General features: G+C 35.8%; 1 protein-coding gene across 2 annotated transcripts in view; it reads left to right on the forward strand.

Annotated features, from left to right (window-relative positions):
* Positions 1-26,050, forward strand: part of LOC115213857 (DNA-directed RNA polymerase III subunit RPC1) — a 208,632-nt gene that overhangs the window by 127,254 nt on the left and 55,328 nt on the right. For both annotated transcript variants that reach the window (XM_029782797.2, XM_036504894.1), the window contains 7 exons: positions 1,809-1,950; positions 4,929-5,069; positions 5,843-5,912; positions 11,602-11,729; positions 12,333-12,468; positions 21,174-21,338; positions 22,602-22,686. In XM_029782797.2, coding sequence (XP_029638657.1) covers positions 1,809-1,950; positions 4,929-5,069; positions 5,843-5,912; positions 11,602-11,729; positions 12,333-12,468; positions 21,174-21,338; positions 22,602-22,686 — 867 coding nt within the window. The remainder of the gene's footprint in view (positions 1-1,808; positions 1,951-4,928; positions 5,070-5,842; positions 5,913-11,601; positions 11,730-12,332; positions 12,469-21,173; positions 21,339-22,601; positions 22,687-26,050) is intronic.

Here is a 26,050-nt window from a genome sequence, read left to right on the forward strand (position 1 = left end):
CCTACTGGCAACAAAAGGTCTCTCCCTCAGAGCAAAAGGTAGATTGTATGATGCATGTGTGCGAACTGCCATGCTTCACGGTAATGAAACATGGGCTGTGACTGCAGAAGACATGCGTAGACTTGAAAGAAATGAAGCTAGCATGATCCGCTGGATGTGTAGTGTCAGTGTGCACGCAAAACAGAGTGTAAGTATCCTGAGAGAAATGCTGGATATAAGAAGCATCAGATGTGGTGTGCAAGAGCGACGCTTGCGATGGTATGGTCAGGTGCTGCGGATGGATGAAGAGAGATGTGTGAAGAAGTGCCACTCCCAAACAGTTGAAGGTATCAGGGGGAGAGGTAGACCCAGGAAGACATGGGATGAGGTGGTCAAGCATGACCTCAGAGCATTGGGCCTCACTGAGGCAATGGCGAAGGACCGAGATCTCTGGAGATATGCTGTGACTACAAAGACCCGGGCTGCTTTCTGCAGCAATTCCACATACCCCCTACCCATTCTAAGTACCCCGGATCCCCAAAGTACCCTGGATCCCCAAAGTACCCCGATCCCCAAAGTACCCCGGACCTCGTTGCCCCCGTGCCGCTAACACGTTAAAATGCTCGAACCGATCGTGACGATGCCGGACCCTCCGGCCCCTGTGCAGGTGGCACGTAAAAAGCACCCAATCCACTCACGGAGTGGTTGGCGTTAGGAAGGGCATCCAGCCGTAGAAACTCTGCCAGATTCAGACTGGAGCCTGGAGCGGCCCCTGGCTTCCCAGACCCGGTCGAACCGTCCAACCCGTGCTAGCGCGGAAAGCGGACGTTAAACGATGATGATGATGATGATGATGATATATATATATATATCTACGTATATATATATGCTAACTTTTATATATATGTGTGTGTGTGGTCAGTATGTTCCTTTCAGTTTCCAAATCCACTCTCAAGGATTTGCTCAGGCTAGGGCTATTATAGAAAACACTTGTCCAATGTGTCACAGAGTGGGAGCAAACTTCTTAAACACACAACCTTAATTTATAGATACAGATTTAATCCTATGATGTAAACTAACCATTTTTCAGTTTTGTATTTAATTTTTTTAATTTTTATCTTCTATCTGTATTAAGTTTTCTTCTCTGTTTCACTATAAACATTACATCATTAACAGAATAATGATGGCCATACCACAAATTGTTTACAACTGGTTGAGAAAGTTTATTTCAACCACTTCATATATAACAAAGATTCCAGTGAATCAAAATGATGGTACTTCTGCTGTTGAGCATATATTCTCTTTCTCAATTTTTTTTTTTCCATTTGCAGTAATTATTAAACATTTCACTATATATTATTGCCTAATACCATATGACATATTTTACATATATTCTGCCATGTCAGAAGGAATTAATTTTTCTTATTTTACATTTATTTCCTCCATGCCAGTATACTGACAATAATTTTAAGTATTTTCCAAGCATTTTTCATTGTAACTCTAAAATATTCTTTACTTTGATATACTTTCATTTGAAGTTAGGTTTTTCAATGAGGCATCAAACAGTATTTTTGGCAACTTATGTTAAGAGCTCCTGTACTCATGGTTCTGTAGATTTTAATATTATCTTGTGAATCTCTTGGAATGTTTTTTTTTAGTTTTTTGTTTTTGTTGCATGCCAATATTAAAACCAAGTCTTCAACAAAGGCTTGAACAGACTAATATCTCTGGTATAGTTGTTTTCTCTACTGATGTACTTGGTTTCTCTAAATTTTCAGTTTGACAAAACATTTTTGTCATTGGTGATTGTGGTTTTTGTTGCTTTACAGATTCCTTCGCTATGGAAATCGTATGAAAATAGCTGGTGAGTTGAGATTTGGTGATATTGTTGAGCGTCACATGATAGATGGAGACATTGTGCTTTTCAACCGACAACCTTCACTTCATAAACTGAGTATCCAAGCTTTTTTTGTGAGTAACACAGTTTTCTTGTCATTCAGTATTGCCAAAATAGTTTTAATCTACTTAAAAGTTATTGTATTATCTAAATACAAAGGGCTTTGTAGTTGGGGGTCAACCTTTCTCATTTCATGGAGAAAAAGTTCTTAGACTATGTTGAATTTCATTTATTGATTTTGGTTGAAGTAGCTGCCTTCTGTGTTGGAGAATATAATGCATGCATCCATCTAGCCATCCATCCATACATACAAACAAACAAATGTTACCTGTTTTATAATGGGTAATTTTGGAAGTTTACTTATGTCATCATGAGTAATTTGATAAAACTTAAATTATAATTATTTTATGCATGTTATTTTACTTGATATTACTCACAGTGGCAAAAGTGTATTCTTTTTTTCTACTCTAGAAACAAGGCCCAAAAGTTTTTTGGGGGTGGTGAGTCGATTAGATCAATCCCAGTACGCAACTGGTACTTAATTTATCAACCTCGAAAGGATGAAAGGCAAAGTCGACCTCAGCGGAATTTGAACTCAGAACATAAAGACAGATGAAATACCGCTAAGCATTTCGCCCAATGTGCTAACGTTTCTGCCAGCTCACTGCCCTTCAAAAGTGTATTATTGTAGCAATCATAGTGATATTTTCATATTTTTCAAAAAATTGCTATAAATTCTCAAATTAGCAAATGCCCTAGTGATCAATGAAAAAAAGCTTACTCTGCTAGCAAATGTCTTACTTAGAAAGCATGTAAGGAAAATTTTCATTGCAATGAATATTAACTATTGCAGAACCTTTTTTCAGCTACAGCCAACTACATACGGCTATATAAACCTACTGCTTCTTTACCTCATCCTATCAACTGGTTGTCAAGCTTATCCTTCTGTTTAAGCTCTTATGTCATTATGTATGTGTGTGTCATCAACAGAAGATTGTATGTGAGAGTGTGTGTGTAAGCATATGTCATGTATTTACCGTGCAACAACTGCATAGCTTTTTTACCATTCTTCTGTCACTGGTTGTCAATTTCAGTATTTCTCTACTGACATGAACTGCTTCTTTTAACTCTCTTTGTATCTCTCTTTTACTCTCTCACCATCTTTCTATATGATGTAAAGTGTGAGTGGAGAAATCAACCATCAACAAATCAATCAGCCAACATTTACACTGGTTATTCTTATTGTTGTTGTGTGTGTGGATGGTTGTACAGAAAGATCTAACATAATATTGAGTTATCCCATAAATAATGTGGTTTTTCCAATTGCATGAACTAAAAGTCAGAGGGAGATGGGATAAACTATCAACATCAACTTGCTCTAAAAACAGGTAGTAATTTTACCTTGTACTTATTCTTAGTGTAAGTTTTGAAGAGTGCAGTTTGATTTTAACAGTTATCTTTTCAAAGCTATAATGGAAGTGACAAAGGAGCATATTCAGCATATTTTGCTTTATGAGTTCAATAAAGGCAACTACGCAACAGAAAGTGTAAGGAATATTAATGCAGTACATGGGGATTGGACAATAAGTGTAAGCCAGTGTCAATAGTGGTTCCAGAAATTCTAAACCGGAAACTACTGCCTAGAAGTTGAGCCTCATCCTGGAAGATCTGTAGAGCTTGATGAGGATGTCCTGCAAACTCTGGTGGAAATCATAACTGTTGATGAACTAGTAGAGAAGCTTGGATTTGGTTATTCATCCATTCATCAACACCTGAGTGCCATTGAAAAGTCAGCAAATTAGGTCAATGGGTTCCTCACAAACTTTCTGAGTCTAATTGCACACAGAGAGTAAATGTGTGCTCTTCTTTGCTGTCACATCTCACGAATGAACCATTTTTTGGACTGAATAGTGACTGGTGATGAGAAATGGGTTCTTTATAAAAATGTCAAGCACTGGAGACAGTGAGTAGGGAAAGGAGAAACACCAACACCCCAGGCTAAAGAAGGTCTTCACCCACATAAGGTGTTCTTATCTGTTTGGTGGGATATGAAAGGTTTAGTCCACTTTGAACTTTTAAACCCAAACCAAACAATAACAAAGGAGATCTATTGTGAGTAGCTTGAGCAGCTTAAGTCAGCACTAGAAGGAAAACGACCATCTTTGGTTTCAAGATGAAAGATGTTCTTCTATCAGGATAATGCTCGGCCACATACAGTGAGGATGACATTCCAAAGGCTGGAGCAGCTTGAATGGGAAACGATGCCCCAACCACCATATTCGCTGGACATTGCAGTCTTCAAAATCATATGGACGGAAAAAATATGAATTATGTAGATGAGGTTATAACAGTACTGGAGGAGTGTTTTTCATCACAGACAAGTGAATTTTGGAAGAGGGGCTTTGCAAGACCTCTGGATAGATGGAAGAGCATTATAGAAAAATGGAGAGTATATTTTAGATTAAAAAAGAACTTTGTCTTAATTTTGAAAATATATAAGAAGCCTAAAAAGGACACATTATTTATGGAATGATCCAATATAATCTTAAACTGTTTATGCAGTTAATTATCCACTTTTTCTGGCTAATATTTCGGCCAAGTTATTAGAATGCCAGACTATCAACTGAAGGTGCTCTCTACTTCACAGTGTATCACATGACATTGTGCTGCATTGTATCCTTAGTAAAGAAACTCAACTTTCAGTGGGTACTCTAAATAACTAATTAAATACCAAATGGAAGTACAGTTTACTGAGCAGCATTAAAACTCTGTGATTGACAAGTTTCATTTTTTTGTTTAAAACAATCTACATCCATTACCAAGAGTTACCTTTTTACCAATGGTAATAGTGTTATGCCTGCTAATGATGGTAGAATTTTGATGTTTGAAAAGAAAAAAACTCAATAATAGTTTTTAAAAATATTTTACAATTCAAGTAAAAATGTCTTTTGAAAATTCTTAACACTATATTAATTTCAATTTCAAATTTTTTTAAATAGATTTTAATTAATTATTTTTTTTTATGATGACCTCTGTTGTTCTCTTCTTGCAGGCCAAAGTCATGCCTCACCGAACATTCCGTTTTAATGAGTGTTGCTGTGGACCTTTCAATGCAGATTTTGATGGTGATGAAATGAACTTACATCTACCACAGACAGAAGAAGCTAAGGCAGAAGCTTTAGTATTAATGGGGGTAAGATTCAGTATTGACTTATTCATTCTGGTATTAATGAGATTTGGATTGTGTTGGCCTTTGGATGTTGTTGTAGAGTATTTCTGACCTGTTCAAATAAACCTATGAAGGTCGCCAGTAAAATTGTTGGTTAAAAGCATAGTATCTCTGCAGCTTCTTGGAGTTTGAAGTTTTCTTGCATGTAGTTCCCAATTTAGTGAACAGAGATATTTGAAACCTACCTAGACGTTCCTTTGCTATCTCATGCAATGGATGGTTGATGGTAATAGGTGTGAAGGACTGTCTCTGTATATTTGAAAGCTTTAGATTGCTGAATCAGTAGGGTGTTACTGACTAACCATTGTAAGATCGGTAGTACTACATTATTAACATTGTAAATGATAGAACTATAAAAGTTGACAGGTATTTCATTACCTTACAGGGCTAAGTTTTTTTTGTCTTTGTGTGAAATTGAGCCACTTTAATAATTAGATAAGTATATAATAACATGATCCAACTTTGAGTCTCTGCATTAGTTTGAGTCTTGACAGAGGTGCTAACACAATCCTAAATTCTATTCTATGTCCAAAGTCAACTTGAAAATTTAAGTATGTATGAAAAAACAACTGTAAAAAAAGTAAGGGTGGTTAAGATGAAGTTAATTACTAATGTTACATAAGTTATATAAAAAGTATTGTTTGATAATTAATAACTGTTCTATAAGTAGATAAACAAAAAAATACAAACCCACAATGTATAACAATAATTTTATGGTGGAGCCCATTCTGTTGCAGTCAAAATCCAACATTATCACACCAAGAAATGGAGAACCACTTATTGCTGCCATCCAAGATTTCATCACAGGCAAGTTCCTTCTTATAATAAACTAGCATTATGACCCGGCAACGACGGGTCATAGTGCTAGTGCATGTATATATGTGTATATATATGTGTGCATATTACATGTACATCTATATATATATATATATATATATATATATACATCTACACATAAAATGCAAAATACAAAGTTATATCTTTATATCGCTAGTGATAACAATACTCAAAATATATAACAGACTGGAATTGTAGGCCCGTCTCTTGCAATTTCGATCAATTGTATCTTGTCTTCCCTCTTGTATAGAAGTGTGGCTACAATCCAGCCTACCTCTACTTCTGGGGGTACATTTTAAATTTTTATCCGGGATGTCCTATGTCCCAGATATAAAGGTAAAAATAAAATATTTCCACTTTGCAAGGTTTGAGTTGAGTATTCCCTTGCACACTCCGTTGATTCGAACCATACTTCTATTGTGGCAAATTTACCGCCTCTGGTTAGATATCTTTCATAGTCGCACCAAGACACTTTCGAATGGTGCTTTCCTCCAGGTGTTCAAATCTTTTTTTTTCCCTACATTGTATACTTTATAGACAATAGTCTTTTCTTTAATTTAATTTTTTATTTCGCTTGGTTGTGTTATCCTAGATTCACCGTCTTTGTTGGTGATCAATCCGAAATAGGTTTGTATTTCTTCCATTTTAATTTTAATGAGTTCGCACCTGCCGACGGCTGCAGCGAAATTCATTTTTGGACTTTCTTCTATCGAAGGCATTCTAACAAAAATACTTTCGTATAAACGGTGAAAATATTGTCAATTTCCCCAAACAGGGACACAATTCAATTTTTAAACAATAACCAAAGCTCCTTCTTCCAAAGGGAGTGGGTTACGGGTTACAATTATTTAATAAATGCAACACAACAACGTTTCCCTTAGAAGGAACCAACAAACGTGATAACAATAGTTAAACAGTAATAATAATAACAACAAACCTTACGGTGAATCAAAAAGCAGTACGCAGTTGAAACTATAGTCCTTTATGTATAAGAAATAAACCAACAGCAGTACTCAGTAGAAGTGGCTGTTTGAGAAAACAGACATTCCATACAGCCAAAATTCATATAGATACTTAATGATAGCTAATTAGCAGATAATCTAATGTAAAAGCCGTGGTAAACAGTATGTGCACAGCTCCATCTGGACTATTCCATTTCTGCACACTAATTTTATTTTTAATTTATTCCCATTCATGTGAAACCACTTGTTCAAGTCATTAATGCAATTTTATACCAATTGCTATTTTTACTTTTGTTATGTTACGATTATATTATACTTTAGTTTGATTTTAATTATTACTTACTACATATAATTCAATTGTTATTATTGTCTCTAATTTTTATTGTTAAAGTGAAAGTATCTGACATAAAATAGAGAAATGTTCTTGTTTCACTTTTAACACGTAATACTGAAATAGTGGAGAAGATATGATATTGCTATGGGCTTGCCCTAGGCAAGAAGTTGAACATTTTTTTTGCCCATGAAACTACATGGACCCTAAGTAAGGCATGTGTAAAATTTGGATGAAATTGGTTGTGTAGTTCTCAAGTTTTAGGGAATCATAGTGGGGAAGATATGATATTGCTGTGGGCTCGCCCTAGACAAAAAGTTAAAAATGTTTTTGCCGATGGCACTCCCTGGACCCTAAATAAGGCATGTGTAAAATTTGAATGAAATTGGTTGTGTAGTTCTCAAGTTTTAGGGAAACACACAAACAGACAGACAGACAGATAGACAGACACACATTCTCAGTTTTATATATATAGAGACACGTCAACAATAGAATTGGATCAAATTATGCATTTATTCACATTGTACTGTAATATTGGAAAGGATTTTGTTATTGATCTGACAGAACGTAATGGACATAGCAGTTTAATAGGTTTTTGAATATCAAATGTTTGTATTTGTCTGCTGGACTATTAGTAATCAAAAATGTTTATAATCAATGTTAATTTATTAATTTGTTCATATTATACTGTAATATACGCATTGGCAAGGCAGCTGCTGTGATGGCCCAACTCTCCAAACAGGCATGGGACAACAATAAGCTGACCAAGACCACGAAAATGAAGATCTACCAGGCATGTGTACTTAGCACTCTACTGTATGGAAGTGAGACTTGGATGCCATACACACACCAAGAGTGTCGCCTAAACATCTTTCACCTGCGCTGCCTCCGGAAAATCCTTCGCATCAAATGGCAGAATCATATCCCCAACAAAGATGTCCTCAAGCAAGCAGGAATACCAAGCATGTTTGCACTCCTCACACAAAGAGGTATGAGATGGCTTGGGCATGTTAGCCGTATGAAAGCTGGCAGAATCCCCAAGGACATACTCTACGGAGAGCTTGCTAAGGGTACTAGGTCTGTGGGAAGACCGTTCTTACGTTACAAGGATGTTTGCAAAAGGGACATGAAGGCCTGCAACATCAATATTAGCAATTGGGAAGCAGTTGCCAGCAACCGTGGAGATTGGCGACGTACCGTAAAGGAGGGAACACAAAGGAGTGACAGAGAGAGAGAGAGAGAGGAGAAATGGAAAGACAAAAAAAGACGTCAACAAGAAACTATGACATTACAACCAGCCAGGAACAGTCTTCGCTACATTTGCGGTACCTGCCAGAGGGAGTGTTTGTCCAGGATAGGACTACACAGCCACAGCAGGAAATGTATCAGGTCATGAAATGTAAAAGCCGGACTAGACTATTTTATGCGCAACTCCATTGTCTCCCAAGACAAAAAGGATGCCAACCATACTGTAATATTGGAAATGATTTTGTAATTGACCTGACAAAATGTTATGGACATACAAACACAGCAGTTTGATAGATACAAATATAAAAAGTTTCTATTTGTATGCTGGATTATCTGTAATCAGTGGTATATTTGTAATGTGATTTGCTCCATTGATTTATGGAAACAGTGGCTTATGTGCATTTTTCAGGAATTCTTATTGTTGTTGTTTAGTACTAGGTCAGCTTTGATAGAATAGAATTATGTTCAAGGGTGTTTCAGCCTTGACCATTCTATATTTGTACATTTTCAGAACTATATGATCCAGTGTATACATCCTTTAAGAAAAATGAAAAAACTAGGGTCTAATTTGAGGGAGATTTGGCTGCTATTTTTAGCAAATTAAGCTACTCTGACCAGTTGTCTATGGTATTCACCTCTCTCCTCAGATATTTACAATCAAGTGACAATTGTTTTATAGGCTGGTTTCAAATAAAATGGTAAATTATTTTTTTATCAGGAATTGAATCAAATGCCATTAGGTACCAAACTAGTTGTAAGTTGTTCAGTTTGGATTTCTACTTCAGAACCATTTTAGAGAATCATTGAAGAATATGTAGTGCTGTTGTAATGACTTTACAATAACTTTACGTTGTTTGTTAAAAGTATCTTCACCTTTTATGTTGCCAAAACTAATTGAATAAACATCAGTAACAATGAATTAATGAAAGAGCCTCTGTGTAGTCACTCGACTTGTTAGAAATAGTTGCCAAACTATCTCAGTTCACACTCTGCTTCTTAAACAGAAGGAAGAACTCATTGTACAAAGGAATATTTTATGATGACATACAAAGGAATAGTTTATATACAAAGGAATAGTTTATGATGACAGGTCTGTTTGGTTGTGGCTGACTTGAGATTAAATAATATCACATACAATGGGGGGAAATAAATATTCGTACATATCAAAATTCTTTATTTATCTAATTTCTAATGAACATAAATGGGATATACCAATACTACATTTGCATACACATGCTTAAACTAAGAATATGCAAAAGAAACTAATAAATTATAGTTACTTGCATCGACAATACTCTGGTAAATAAAGCAGTTAAGGATATCAAAACAGGGAAAGCCCCTGGCCCATCAAGAATCACCATTGAGATGCTTCAAATATCTGGTGGTGTGGGTTATGGTCTAGTCACCCATATTGTAAACCAGGTAGTCCACGAAGGCATCATACCCAATGACTGGTGTAGCAGCACCATAGTCAACTGTTACAAATGTAAAGGTAATGCTTTAGAAGAAATAACTCCAGGGATATGAAATTGCTGGATCAGGTGATGAAGGTCACAGAGAAGGTCATAGCCCAACTAATTAGGGAGTGAGTTAGCCTAGAGAAGATGCAGCTTGATTTTGTGCCAGGTAGAAGCACCACTGATGCTATATTTCTGGTAAGGCAACTGCAGGAGAAATACCTAGCCAAAGATAAACCCCTGTACTTGGCTTTTGTTGACTTGGAGAAAACCTTTGACAGAGTCCCCTGATCCCTTATGTAGTGGTCAATGCAGAAAGTAGGGATAGATGAGTGGTTAGTAAGAGTTGTACAAACCCTGTACAGGTATGCTGTTAGTAAGGTGAGGGTTGGCAATGAGTATAGTGACGAATTCTGGGTAGAAGTAAGGATTCACCAAGGATCAGTCCTCAGCCCCCTCTTATTCATCATAGTCCTCCAGGCAATAACAAAGGAATTCAAGACAGGATACCCCTAACAGCTCCTCTATGCAGATGACCTTGCTCAAATAGCTGAGTCACTATTTGAACTAGAGATGAAGTTTCAGGCGTGGAAGTAAGGTCTAGAATAGAAGGGTCTTAGAGTCAATCTAGCAAAAACCAAATTCTTAGTAAGTAGGAAGGCAGACAAATCACCCTTCAGGTAGATGGCCCTGCTCAATCGGTAGAAAAGGCGTAGGTAGAAACTACATAAGATGGTGCACATAGTAAGCACCATTCAAGTGTGGATCGATGCCAGTGCCACCTGACTGGCACCCCATGCCAGTGGAACATAAAAAGCACCATCCGAACATGGTCGATGCTAGTGCCCCCGACTGGCTTCCATGCTGGTGGCACATAAAATGCACCTTCTGAATGTGGTCAAAGCCAGTTCCCTCCAACTGGCTCCTGTGCCAGTGGCACACAAAAACACCATCCGAATGTGGTCACTGCTAGTACCACCTAACTGGCTCCTGTGCCAGTTGCATTTAAAAAGTACCCACTACACTCTTGGAGTGGTTGGCATTAGGAAGGGCATCCAGCTTTAGAAACCTCGCCAGATCAGGTTGGAGCCTGGTGCAGCCTACTGGCCTGCCATTCATCAGTCAAACCATCTAGCCCATGCCAGCATGGAAAACATTCATTGAATGATGATAATTATGATCTAGAAATCAATCAAGTAGTCACAGGCATAGTTGTGTGGTTAAGAAGTTTGCTTTTCAATCACATAGTCTTAGGTTCATTCCTACTGCATGACACTTTGAGCAGTGATGGTTGCAGCTATTGGTGTTTTAGTTTCTTCCTTTTCAGTTGTGACTAATTGCTCATGGTGATTGATATACATATTTGCTACACTGATGGGTGTTACAACAATAAAACATTAAAGAATTTAACTGTATTTAAAGAAAGAACATCTTTCAACATTGTCAACTTTGAATTGATCTCATCTATTTCAGTAGACCCTCTACCACAAAAAAATCAATGACTTAAGGATATTATATTTACTTGCTTTTTGAAAGCTCTAGATTCATTATCTTCTTGTTATTTTCATTAGTTAATTTTACACAGCTAGACTGTGTAATTTAATTGAAAATTTATGTATTAAATTCTACTTCCTTTTAAGTAATGAGAATTATTTTTACAGGTGGCTATCTTATAACCCAGAAGGATGTCTTTTTTGATCGGAGTCATGCATCACAGTTGATTGCATCTATCTTAGCTTATAAAGATGAAAATATTAAAATTGATCTTCCAATGCCTGCAATTTTAAAAGTAAGCCTATTTTATCATTTTGCATTTCACTGAATTAAATGTTATGGATGTATGAGTTTGTTAAATATTCTATTGTAATTTTTGTCACTTTCCAAATTTTGTGATTAATTATAATATTAATTTAGAAGTCATTTAATATTTTTCTAAAACTTATTATTGAACACAGATTAAAATGAATCCTTTTGAGACTCTTAGGGTGCTTAACCCCAGTTTCTGTGGCATTAAAGAGATGGGAGACAGATTTCACGATGGCCTGTAAGCTAGTCCACTGCAGCTAACTTTTTTATGAGTTTGGTACTTGCTAGTAAGTCCAGTGTTGGATTTTATAAATTCAATAAAATAAAATTCCTGAGTTGGATGGATTTAAATTTATAATTCTCGATCTAGTAATCCAGTCCTTTCAACTATGTAGACTCCATGTAATGTTTGGTTGACTCATTAAATGACCAAGCTGGTATTCTTTTATTACCAGAAGCCCTCTCACCTGACTGATGTAAATATAAGTCAGAAAATAATAAGTAAAGCATAGAAACAACAGTAAAGATTGTGAAACATGATTTGTTTATTGAAAATGTGTAATTTTTCTTGATGTTTCTTTCCTAGCCTTGTCAACTGTGGACAGGGAAACAAATATTTAGTTTGCTGTTACGACCAAACAGTAGTTGTCCTGTGTTAGCCAATCTAAGAACTAAAGGCAAGAACTATTCTACTGGTGAAGATTTATGTTACAATGATTCTTGTAAGTTTGACCATTTGATTCTTTGCTCAGATATTCTCTTTAATATTCATACATTGGAGATTTATTGCATTGGAAGCTGGTGGTGTAAACATATTCTCTTCTGAATGTTGTTATTTCTGATTTGTTGTAATGCCTTTTATTTGAGATTTTAGCTCTGTATATGATTTAGTAAGTTCTAACTCAAGTATCTTTCCAGTTTTTATTTCTCTTTGAAATTGTAAATCTTTCTATAATAATAAGTAATATAAATGTTGGCTGCTCGATCTCTCCAGTCACTTTAAATTGTATATATATATAGAGAGAGAGAGAGTAAAAAAAAGATATAGAGAGTTATCATAATAGATGCAGAATGAGTACACCTACTAAGTTTGGTGGAGATTGTGAGTAATTGACTGACTCACACACACACACATTAAGAGAGAAAGAATCATACAGGGATGGAGGAGAGGAAGTGTATATATATAAATAAAGTTACCTAATCTTATATATAAATATATATATATATATATATATATATTATATATATATATATATATATATATATATAAATTGAAATGACTAGAGACCGAGGAAATGACTAGAGACCGAGACTTCTGGAAGTGTGCTGTGCGCGAGAAGACCCGGCAGGACAAGTGAGTCCACAACCCGTGGCCTTCTACATGGGATGGAGCCAGCCTACGTATGCATACCTTCCCTTCTTGGGACACAAAACTCTACTTGTGAAGACGTGTTGAGGCAAGTGAGGATCAGAATCGAAATCGATCAATGGAAATTGCGGATGTGCTACCAGTGCCGGTGGCATGTCGAAACTCTGCTTGTGAAGACCCATTGAGGCAAGTGAGGATCAGAATCGAAATCGATCAATGGAAATTGCAGATGTGTTACCAGTGCCGGTGGCATGTAAGAGAACTTTCCGTTTCGCGACCGTTGCCAGCACCGCCCCGTTTCGTGTCCGTTGCCAGCCTCGCCTGGCCCTCGTGCCGGTGGCACATAAAAAGCACCATCCGTTCGTGGCCGTTTGCCAGCTCTGTCTGGCACCAGTGCGGGTGGCACGTAAAAAGCACCCACTACACTCACGGAGTGGTTGGCGTTAGGAAGGGCATCCAGCCGTAGAAACACTGCCAGATTTGACTGGGCCTGATGAAGCCTTCTGGCTTCACAGACCCCAGTAGAACCGTCCAACCCATGCTAGCATGGAAAACGGACGCTAAATGATGATGATGATGATAAAGTTAATCCTAACATGAAAACACAACAACGCGAGGACGTGGAACAAACATAGTATTATTGGACGCTCAAGAAGGAAGGGAAGAAGGAGGGTTTAACGTTTCGAGCGGAGCTCTTCATCAGAAACATAGGAAAAGGAAAGATCCAGAGAAGGGAAGACGGAGGAAAAAAATCGCCAATGGTACACACGCGGTCATATATGTGCATAATATAAATTAGAGAAAAAAAACACTATTATGCAATTCAAACAATGATAGACATAAACCAATAGTGGCTTTTTTTCTAATTTATATTTTATATATTTATATTGTGAAATTTGATTTAATACTAAATTGAATTTTTCCCTGTAAGTTTGGAGTTATACTCCCTAATATTATTATCATTTTGAAATATATATATATAATGTGTTTGAGAAGACCTGGCAAGCCAATTGAGATTGTAACCATGGCCTTTGCCAGTGCAGCATAACTGGCCCATTTAAGAGTACCCTTCAATCATTGGGCAATAAACTGTGCTAAAAGACCTGTTGAGTCAAGTGAAGTCATTGTCGTAGCCGATGACAGTACAGCCTGATTGGCGCCCGTGCCGGTGGCATGTAAAAAGCACCAATCAAGCATGGTCGATGCCAGTGCTGCCTGACTGGTCCTGTGCTAGTGGCACGTAAAAAGCACCATTCAAGTGTGGTCAATGCCAGTATGCCTGACTGGCCATCGTGCCAGTGGCATGTAAAAAACACCCACTACACTTTCGGAGTGGTTGGTGTTAGGAAGGGCATCCAACTGTAGAAACTTTGCCAGATCAGATTGGAGCCTGGTGCAGCCTTCTGGCTTGACAGCCCTCAGTCAAACCATCCAATCCATGCCAGCATGGAAAGCAGACGTTAAATGACAATGATGATGATGTATATATATATATATATATATTATATATATATATATATATATATATTGTTGTACATTGTGGCCTTATAGTACCACCACCACCAACATAGCTCCAACAGTCTGTATCAGCAGCTCAGAAGACTGTAGGCGAGCTCAGCAAGCTAACTTGCTTAGAGAAGAAGTGATAGTTATAGATATCAGAAGAGTTGGCAATAATAAACAAAACCATTGAGTATAAGCAAAGTAAAAGAACTTTAATTAAGAGGCGAATAAACATTTATGGAATATATTTTAGTGAGTTCCTTTCATTTAGCCCTAAAATGTGTAGAATTAACTCGTTTTGGTGAGCTCTTCTTTTTATTCACCTGTCAAATGATTTATCTTTTTTTTTTTGATTGAACTCTGTTGTTACTTCTGAATTCACGTTAGCTCAGGAGCCAACTTCACACACTGTGTTATGCTACCAAGTTCACACTATTTTCGCAGCCAGTTCAAAATTGTTTTCCTCACAGTAAAGATACCACTGTTCCCATTAACTGACTGACATCCACTGTTGCATCGAACTGACTTAACAACTAATGCCAACTGTCCTGCAACACCAACTACTGCGTCAACTGTTCCACATGAATTTCCCAGCACCAACTCACACATCGACTGCCTCACATTGACTTTGAACCAACTGTCTGACACCAACTCATGTCATTCACTGGTCACATCGGCTTCCGGCATAGACTAAGACTGCCACATGTTCACCCACTAACATTTATAGTCCACCCACACAGTAAAAGCATGTCAAACCATCCAGCCTATGCTTTAAATTGTCACATTAACCAACTGACATCCACTGTCACGTGACTGAAATGAATTTTTTTTTTTTTTTGTCTTCCCTTGCAAAACCAGGGAGCAGTGTTCTAATTCGTGTTCTAGAAATGAAATTATATTCAGATAATTTCTCATTTGTAACTCTACCCACTCCCCAGATGTTTGTCAACCCAACAAATGTATACAACATTTATAACTTATAATTATTTTCTGTGACTTGAAGCTTCTTTACTTCCACTATAGTGCAATAATTTCCATCTTAAACTCTGCAATTTCAATTCAAAAACCTTTTGAGTTGAAAGACTTTTCCTCTTTTATACAGCAAGCCTTTTATGCATGTTGCACTGTATCTCTCTCTCTCTTTTTTTTTTTTTGTAAGATATTCACCTCTAGTTCATTAATTTCCTGGATCAGCTGAAATTTACTTTCTGACAGTTGGCTGTTGTCACTGTTCATTGGGAACATTTGCTCTTTTAATTTCTCATTTTCTTTCATTAAAAGATCTATTTTCTGATTCAAGTTTTTCCTATCATGTTCCTGCAAATACTGTATATGCTTTTCTTTGACTTTGTGGAAAGATTTAGTCTCCTCCTCAAAGTTTTGATAAACATTTGCAATTCCAACTCATTTCTTTTATCTCTCAGACATCTTGCCATATTCACTTCTCTCTCAGAATGTTCCATTTCTTTACATTGTGCTGGTGCCATCCTCCAAGCTGGTTGCTCAGTTGGGTGATGATCCCTTGTGTCAATATGTTGCTCCACACTACACTGGAACAGTAGTTCTGATCTTGGTGGGATCACTGTTGTCTGTAATGCTCTCAGCTCACCACCAGCAGTAGTCCACTTTACCAACTTGACAGGGACAGATCTTCCTTTCACCCAAAGCTTCATGGAGCAGAAGTCCAGTTGACACCCCACAAATACAAAGTAGTCCAAATTCAAGAGACAAGGATCCTCCATCTCTACCATGTAGACTGGAAGCACAACTTCTTGTCCCGCAACTTCAATTGCGACATCAACCGGTCTCCTCAGTTCAGTACAGTGCCTGGTAACACCACACCACTGCTGTGATGGTAGGTCACGATGCTGTAACATTTCAGGTCTCACAAAAGTCTTCTCTGAGGCTGAATCAATCACAAAAGGACACTTCTGACCATCAATCTGCCCATCCACTTGTATGTTGTCCATTACAGTCCTTTTACATCTTCTCAGACAGGGGGCTTCTTTGGAATACTCAGCTGGCTGTTGCCCACTAACACCAGCCTCTTCTAGTTTTCTGACTTTCCTTTATCTTCTTCCTTCTGTCCTTCTTTTATGCATGGTAGTCAAAACTGAGATGTCCCTTTTCACCACATGTCCAGCACTCTCTCTTAAGTGTGAACTTTTTACTACTGTCCTGCTTTTGCTCTCTCTCAGGCTGTAGCAATCTTGTATCTTGTGTCTTGGCTTCCCAAAGTGCCAACAATTTCTTCCAAACATCTCTTGTTTGTTCTTTCTTCAAACAGCTTTCTCTTTTATGTCCGACCTTCCCAGCCTAAGTCAGCTAGTATATATATATGTGTGTGTGTGTGTGTCTATATATATATATAAAGTGTATGTATGTATGTATGTATATATGTATATATATATATATATATATATATATATATATATATATATATAATATATATATATATATATATATATATATATAGGTTTGTGTGTGTATGTATATATATATAAGTTCAGCAAAATTGAGATTCAGATGAATATGGTACTCAAGTTAAAGGCACCAGAATTTTGCATAGTATTATCCATATAAATCAAATGGTGTGATTATAATCAAAATAAGCAACAAGGATATCCAAGGTAGTGTAGTACAATTGTTTCATGCTACTTCATTTTATTAAACTTTGTAAGTATTACATCAGTTTTAAAATGTCAAGCAATCTTCAGCCACACATAAAAATTTTTAATTAAACGGACAATGCACATTCTTATATTTATTTCATTTGCCAACATTACAAAGAGGGTAGATATATAGACAGAGAGGTTAATTTCATCATTAAGAACATGGTGGGAGTATGTTCTTCTCTGTCTGTAGATTTTATCACTGAGTTCACTTTGTTATTTAGATCTATCAGTGGGGAGGGCATTTTCTATTCTTGGTTGAATGGAGACAAACAAGAATTTTTTCAATTTATAGATAGAGGAAGGGGTAGTATAAATGTCAAAGCCATAAATCCATCCTCATTTTGAGGAATTTAGTTTAGACATATTTGAATGTATTATAGCAAAAGCTAGTAGGCTGAAGTTAGTGGGGTAGGGAGAATAGAGACTACTAATGTTCTAGAGGTTTTCAATGTCTCTTACCATTTAAAAGCCATACTTCTGTATTGTGAATTTTAAATAGATATCCTTTAGATAATTTTCCAAAGGATACCAATAAATATTAGTATCTTATATAGGGATAGAAAATATAGAAATCATTTCATATTTATATAAATATATACATATCCATTTCTATTTATATAGAATCACAGTTAGTAAATAGTGATTTATTTTATTGAGTTAAATTAAAAGAATATGCTAGACATAATATTTACTAACTGTGGAAAAAAAACCTTATCAATTTAGCACATATATTTAGCTCAATTTAGCACATATAAAAGTAATGGAAGGGAGGTAATCAAGATGAACCAAATAATTTCCATAGATATATAGAATTTTTTGTAATCTCATATAGGAGAGTATAAAAAAAAATTCTAATTTCACTATATTCAAATTTATTTATATAATAAAATTTCTTAGTAATCTATGCAGGTTAAATAAAAGCTAGTATGGTATATTAATTCCTTATTTGGTTACAAAATATTAAAATTTGAAAATTTAGGAATGGTCAGAATGTTATTATTTAAAATACTTAAAAGTACGGGTGGCACAATGTATACAGGATACTCCCAGTTCAGAATGGTTATTCAAGAGAACATACTACCACCATGTTCTTAATGATGAAATTTACCTCTCTGTTTATATATCTACCCTATTTGTAATGTTGGCAAATGAAATAAGTATACGAATGTGCATTTTCCGTTTAATTAAAAAATTCTATATGTGGCTGAAGATTGCTCGACATTTTAAAACTGATTCTTTCTTGTGTAGAGATTCCGTCTTTACATTGGTAGAAAGGGAATATGTGAAATTTAGGATTTTTGTCTCTAGCGCAAGAGTTTAGTGGAATTTGACGGTATTGTGGGAGATTTATCTGTTCTTTATGGACCGCTACTCTTCTATGTAAGGAAGGCTCGTTTGTCCAACATAATTGTGTTGGCAACCGGTGCATGCGAAACATAGATGAGGTTCTTGGAGGAATAGGAGAAGTTGGTCTTGATTTTAAACTTTTTTCCTTGTTTAAAAGTAAATTCAGAGCCTTCAAGTTGGAAGGGGCAGGTACCACAGTTAGGGCGTGCACTTTTTTTAACTGATGGGGGTGGATGTGGTGTGTGAAGTTTGGCATTTGTCAAGAGTTTTTTCAAAGATTTATGTTGCCTTTTGCATTTAAGGATTTTATGTGTATTGATAATATTATTCATTTTTGGGTCTGTGGACAGTAAGGGGAGGTTTTGTATGATTGTGGTGTATGCTTCGATATTTTGGGGGTTGTGGGAGGAAATGTATGGAAGTATTTTGGGGTTGTGTGTGTTACTGTGTTGGGTGGTTTTCAGTGTATTATTGTCTAGTTCTTTGGCACGTTTTATTCCATAGTCTATGAATGTGGAGGGATATTGGCATTGTAATAGTGTTTTTTTTTTGAGGTCTTGAAGGCGTATTTCTCGAGTTTTTGGATCCAAGACAATGGTGCATACCCTTTTGGCTAAGTTGAAAGGGATATTTATCTTGGTGTGTTTTGGGTGGCATGAACTGAAGAGGAGGCATTGTTGTGAGTCTGTAGGTTTGTGGTAGATGTCGGTTGTGATTTGGTTGCAACCGTGGTAATTCATATCTTGCATTCTTACTAATATTATTTGTAGTTTCTGAAATGAGCACTCGAGTATTTGTTTCAACTCCATCTTGCAACTTTTTTCTTAATGCTGAAATGGCGAATCGTACTTCCACTGCATTCAGTGCTGGTTCATGATCATGACTATTGATTGTTGAAATAATTATAGGTTCACCTGGTTTGTTCTCTGTATGAACGCAAGTACAACGTGTATTACGAATCTCACAGCACCAATTTCCTTGATTATCGGAACTAAACTTATGAAAGTCGTAAACATAATTAAGTTCATCAATCAATTTGTCTTTTTCTCACTTTTAGGGTTTCTTAAAATTGGAAATATTTGTTATCCTGCGGGTGAAATGACGTATGGGCAAACGGACTCCATAGTGGGTGAAATGACTGGATACCGATTTGAAAAATTGTCTGGGACTAAATTTATTGGGACTGAATTTTCCCAGAACCATATATATATTATATGTAGAAAAATACAAACCGGGACAAGAATGTAAAACATTTAGAAGACGATACAAAAAACACGGATGGGACATTCGAAGCCTTCAATCTTCAGTCAAGAACCGGATCATCCTAGCAATTTTGGCTGATTAATCTTGAGATCGCTCTGACATATATATATAAAAATATCAAGAGAGAAGAGGAGGGTGGTGAACTTCCACAATATATAATCAATGTGAAGAGTGATTTTGTTTTTGGTTTTTTGCTTTTTGAATATTGTTTTAGTTAATTTTATTTTAAGCTAATATTTTTCTTTTGAAAATCAATATTCATTTTATCATGTATAAGCATCAAGAAATCTGATGAAGTTCAATTTTAAATATTGTATGTACAGCATATTTCCTGATACTATGGTAACACTCTAGTTTATTAATAATATAACTGAAAATAGAACATGACAAATTGAAAAATGTTTTAGATTGAAGTTAATTGATAAACTATAATTTTTTTTTATTGAATTACTTTTTTTAATTTTACTTTTTCTCATTCTGTTTTAAAATTTTTTCTGATTAGTTTCAAATTAAACAATAGAATTATAATTGGTAACCCTGGCCTGAACTAAAAGTCTGTTGAGATTACTCTGAGTAAAACTATATTCTTTATGCTAAACTTCAATTGCAGATATTTTTTATTATCTGAGATTTAGTTGGAAATACACACTGTTTATTTGTATATGATTTACTCTGAAGTCTCAAACCTTTTGTGCTTGATTGATTTACAAAGGGGTCTGATACCATTTCTGATGAGGAATATACCTTTTATACTAGTGCATCTCAATAAAGATCTGAACTTTTTGTCATTTTCCGATAGTTGGCATCTCTGTACCTTTCTCTGTGAATGCCGGTATTGTCTTTAGAAACACTTTCTTATAGTGTGATGATCTCTTTTATCTGTAAAATCATGTGCTGTCAGTATGAAGGCCTTCTAATAAATGCTATAGAGTTTAGGTAAACACTTGGTAAGCCTAATCTTCAGCAGATTTTGATTGCTTAGATTGATGATGCTCTTGGGAAATCTAAGTCCTGCTTGTGTCTATAAGACAAACTAATATTATAAAATAATATATTTCACAGGGCAAACTAATATTACTATTTGCTCTGTTCTTATAGAACAGATTACTACCTGCTCTATAGGACAAACTAATATTACTGACAACTCTTTATGACAAACTAATGTTACTACTTGCTCTATTTATGAATGTGTATTTTCATTTCTAAGGAATATTCTCTGTTTTAATTAGTAACCTTTAATGTCTTTGTTTGACCTTGTTTTCTTTTTCAGTTATTGTCATCCGAAACAGTGAATTACTCTGTGGTGCGATGGACAAAGCCACGCTTGGCTCAGGTTCCAAAAACAATATTTTTTACGTGATATTACGAGACTATGGAGAGTTACATGCATCCATCACTTTGTCCAGACTTGCTAGACTCTGTCCAGCCTTCTTGTGTGTGTATTAATTCTTTACACATCTCGTTTATATATTAAAAATATATTTATGTATTTAAGAATTTAATTATACATATAAAATATATATATATATAGATAAAATACATTGATATTAGGTTAGAAAGAAAATTCTGTTGCATTTCATGACAAAAAAAAAACAGATGCTACTTTGGCCTTAATTGATATATTTAATCAAGATGATATTTCCTCTCATTATTGATAACATAATCCCATCTATTTGGTCCTTTGTTATTTCCTCCATAAGGCTCAGCATCTTGAAATCAGTCTTCACTACTTTGTCCCTTGTTTCTAGGTTTCCCTCTTCTACAAATTCCATCCAATTTAAGCACTCAGCACTTCTTTAAGCAGTTCTCTTTCATATGCATCACATGACCAAAACAGCACAGTCTTCTCTCTCTTATATACAACATCTGATTCCTCCTATGTCTAATTTTTCTCCCTGTTCATTAGCACATTGTTGTACATGCACACTGATATTGCACATCCAGCAGAGCATACTAGCTTCATTTCTCTCCAGTCTATGCATGTCTTCTGCATTCAGTGCTCATGTCTCACTACCATTTAGTATTACTGTTCATAAGCAGGCATTATACAATCTCCCTTTTACTTGGAGAGACCTTTTGTTACAAACAGAAGTAATGGCTCTCTGAACTTTCTTCATCATATTCTTATTCTAGCAACTATATTTTCAGAGCATTTCCTCCACTGCTAATTTAGTCACTTAGATAAGAGAAACTTTCTGCTGCCTCTACGACATACAAAAAAGTCTATTTTCTGTGTGTCCTTAATGTTCATTGGTACCATACTTCTTTCACATACAAACACTATTTTCTCTGTTAGCCTTTGATTCCACTGCACTTTTTGTGTGTCCATAGGTTGCCCTGCGTACACCATATGGATGGAAAGTAGGGGAGAGTAGGTGATGGCTAAAGACGAGGAAGAATACAAGGTGAACATAATGAATGGTGGAGAAGTGAATACTGATACATATGGTCTTTCTTTCACACACACACGAACACAGTTATCATGCAGATATATATATACATTTACTGCACATAAGCACGCACATGCACACACAGAGATCTAGTATGTAAATGGGGAACATACATTTATCTCATACACATACACACACAGAGGATTGTAACAATGAAATTGAAACATTTACCTTTTTATCCATTTTTGGTGAAAAAAGCTGTTAAATTTATTCTAAAAATTAATTTGATTTTTTTCCTATTTTTGCAGCTAATCGTGGTTTTTCTATTGGAATTGGTGATGTCACTCCTGGTCAAGGGTTAATTAATGCCAAAAATCAGCTATTACATAATGGGTCAGTATCTATTTATCTATCTCTCTCTCACTATGTGTGTGTGTGTATATATATATATATATATATAAATATGTATTTATAAGCATAATGAATGCCTTGTTTTTCATGATATAACCGTTTTTGTACACGTATATATTTAGATAAGTTAAAATGTGTGACCAGTCGGATTTCCTAAGAGGACAAACTGTTGCAGAGTTGGCTGCAGCTTTAATCACTAAAACTGCTGAATTGTGAATGCTTCAAGAGATATAATCTCTAAAATCATGTTGGTATTCCAAAACTAAGATAAAACCAGCTCTGGCAATTATAATTCTGGACAGAGGGCAAAGCTCAAAGAGACGGGCTGCAGTGTAGTGAAACATATTGTCTAAAGCCATTGAACTATAGCTGCAAATGTGACAGAAAAGCTAAACCACCACTTTGCTAACCTTCCGTCAACCAAACCTGTTCCTCAGGATCTCAATAAAGCTGGATTCCATGGGAGAGCTGCAATTGTTAAACCTCTCCTGTCATCAATAAGTTGATAAGTTACTATCAGGAGTGTTCAGAGGCTCAAGGGAACTATGTCATCTTGTCTGATGAATCTTCATTTACTCCTTTTTCCCAGATTGCAATGTATCAGAAAGAATAGAGATGTTGTGGGTAAGATGATGGGTATGAATGGATAAAGGTATGCTTGCATTTCAGAAAAGAAAGATGCATGAAATGCTACTATGAAATGTTGCTAAATGTGGAGAATGCAACAGAGAAAGAGTTTTTTAAATACAGACCCAACTGAGGGACCAGCCATTAGAGTTGCCAGCAATATGATTGATAAGGCAATTAAGAATATAAAGACAGAGAAAGCCTTGGGCTCATCAGGAATCACACTAACATGCTTAAAGTATCTGGTGGAGTAGGATATGGCCTAGTCACTTGTATAGTTAATCAGGTTATCCAGAAAGGCATCATCCCCAATGACTATGTAGTAGTGTTACAGTTAGTTGTTACAAGGGTAAAAGTGATACTTTAGATCAGTGATTCCGAACCGATTTTGGGCCATGCCCCACCGAATCATTTCTAAAATCCTGATGTCCCCTTGTAATATTTAATTTTTGTTATTCAAACTTTGATTAATGTTTACATAACTACCTGGAAACAAAAAAATAGTGCAATGGACGTAAAAAAAATGTGTAGGAAATGAATATGAAAAAAAAAAAATGTGCAGAAATCAATGGGGGTGGACTTTAGAAAATTCACAAGATCTGAGTTTTTCCCTCAACTTTTAGGAAAATTTTTTTTTTTTATTAAATGAAATTTTATATAAAGACCTTTCAACCGGCATATAAAGAAATTTGTGGGAAAATCTTTTCCGAGGGGTGGGGAGAGGACTTTGGAAAATTCACAAGATCTGAGTTTTTCACTCATAACTTGGTGACAGTTTATCGTAGATAGTGCGTATAAATCCAAATTTAAATATTCCTCTAAATATTGATGAACTTTTTTTTTACTTGCACTACTGTATATTTGAATTGGCAAAACTACAGATTTCTGTACCCCTGATTTTGGATGATCATAATTTTCAGAAAAATGGATATTTTTAATGAAATTGTCTGTAAATATGTGTTATATCATGTAGATTCCGAATATACGAAATTTTGGTGGGAAAGTGTTTTAGGAGGCGTTGGTGTGGGTAATTTCGGAAATTTCACCGGAGTCCACTTCAATTCATCTTAACTTTCAAGAAAATGGATATTTTTTAACGAGATTCTCTACAAATATACTTTGGACTATGTAGATTCCAAGGACATAGGAATTTTGGGGAAAAACAATTGGGGGCTATTTTTGAGAAGTGTTCCTCACTCATGGTTGTTTCTGAACAAGTCTTCCATATTTGTTTCATTTTCTCCGTTTTGTGCATTTGTGCATCCATAGATTTCTAACACACACACATATGTAATTAAAAAAGTTCAAACGGGGAATTATTTCATTCAATATCATGTTTATTATAGAGATTATGTAACAAATTATGCTTTACACTTCTATATTCAACTGTGCGTGTATATTCCTTATTTTTGCTTCTGGTGTTTTCTGCCTTTCTGTTAGAAATGTTTATCTGAGAATTTACTTAAAGGGAAAAAAATGTTGTATGCAACAGATGAGTTGTCTTAATAGCATATTTCTGTGTACCAGACCTTTAACTGTTATTTTTAGCATAACTTACTTCCACTCCATTTCAACCCATTTCACACCATTCAACTCTTTCATCCCTCACCCACCAAATGCTATTTATTGCCCTATCAACACTCTGCAGCAGCACATTTTTCTTGTGTATCAGAGATAAAAGAGTCAATACTCTTAGACACACCAGCACACTTAAGTCTGTCTCTAGTTTATTTCTCCATACGGAATTAAGATGGCATTGCTTTTCAGTACTGACCAGTTCTATACTACATACATGCATGCATGCACACACACACAAACGCACACATACACAAACACACACACATACGTGTTTGTAATTACCTACATGTTTTCACATAACACTGAATTGAAAGAAATAATCTTATTCCCTCTTTAGTGACATCAGATCTTATGAATATGATGAAAACAACCTAAAGTGAAAACAACCTAAAGTGTCCAAAATTTGATAAAATTGTCCACAGAAGGGATGTAAAGAATTTTTTTAAAAATAACTCATTCTCGAATTGCCCCCTTTCTCTTATTGGTATACTAAACATTGTATATAAAAGGTATACAACATAACCCTACACATGCCTCACCAAAATATTACTATGCCCCATCAAAATTTTACCATGTGCCCCACGTTGGGAATCACAGCTTTAGATAGAAACAACTACAGAGATATCAGGCTGCTGGACCAGGTCATGAAAGTTAGTGAGAGAGCTATAGTCCAAATGATTAGGAATACAATTAAACTTGATGAGATGCAGTTTGATTTTGTGTCTGCAAAGACTATCACAGATAACAGCTTCCTAGTGAGACAGCTGCAGGAGAAAGTAAATCATTGTAAATCGAAAGTAAATCGTTATACATGGCTTTTGTCATCTTGTACGTGGCTTTTGTCTCGCTCTCTTATTTGGTGGACTCTAAAGACATCAAGAATAGATTAGTGACTTGTTAGAACCATACAAGTCATGTATTATGGAGTTGTCAATAGGGTAAGAGTCGGCCATGAGCACAGAGATGACTTTAGTGTACAAGTCGTGGTTCACCAGCGCTCTATTCTCAGTTCCCTATTATTCATCATAGTTCTTCAGGCCATAACTGGCTGCTCATGGGAACTACTATATACTGATGACCTTGCTTGTTTAACAGAATCTGTAGTAGAATTGGGGAAGAAATTCCAGGTATGGAAGCAAAA

The sequence above is a fragment of the Octopus sinensis genome, linkage group LG7, assembly GCF_006345805.1.
Source record: "Octopus sinensis linkage group LG7, ASM634580v1, whole genome shotgun sequence".
Lineage (NCBI taxonomy): Eukaryota > Metazoa > Mollusca > Cephalopoda > Octopoda > Octopodidae > Octopus > Octopus sinensis.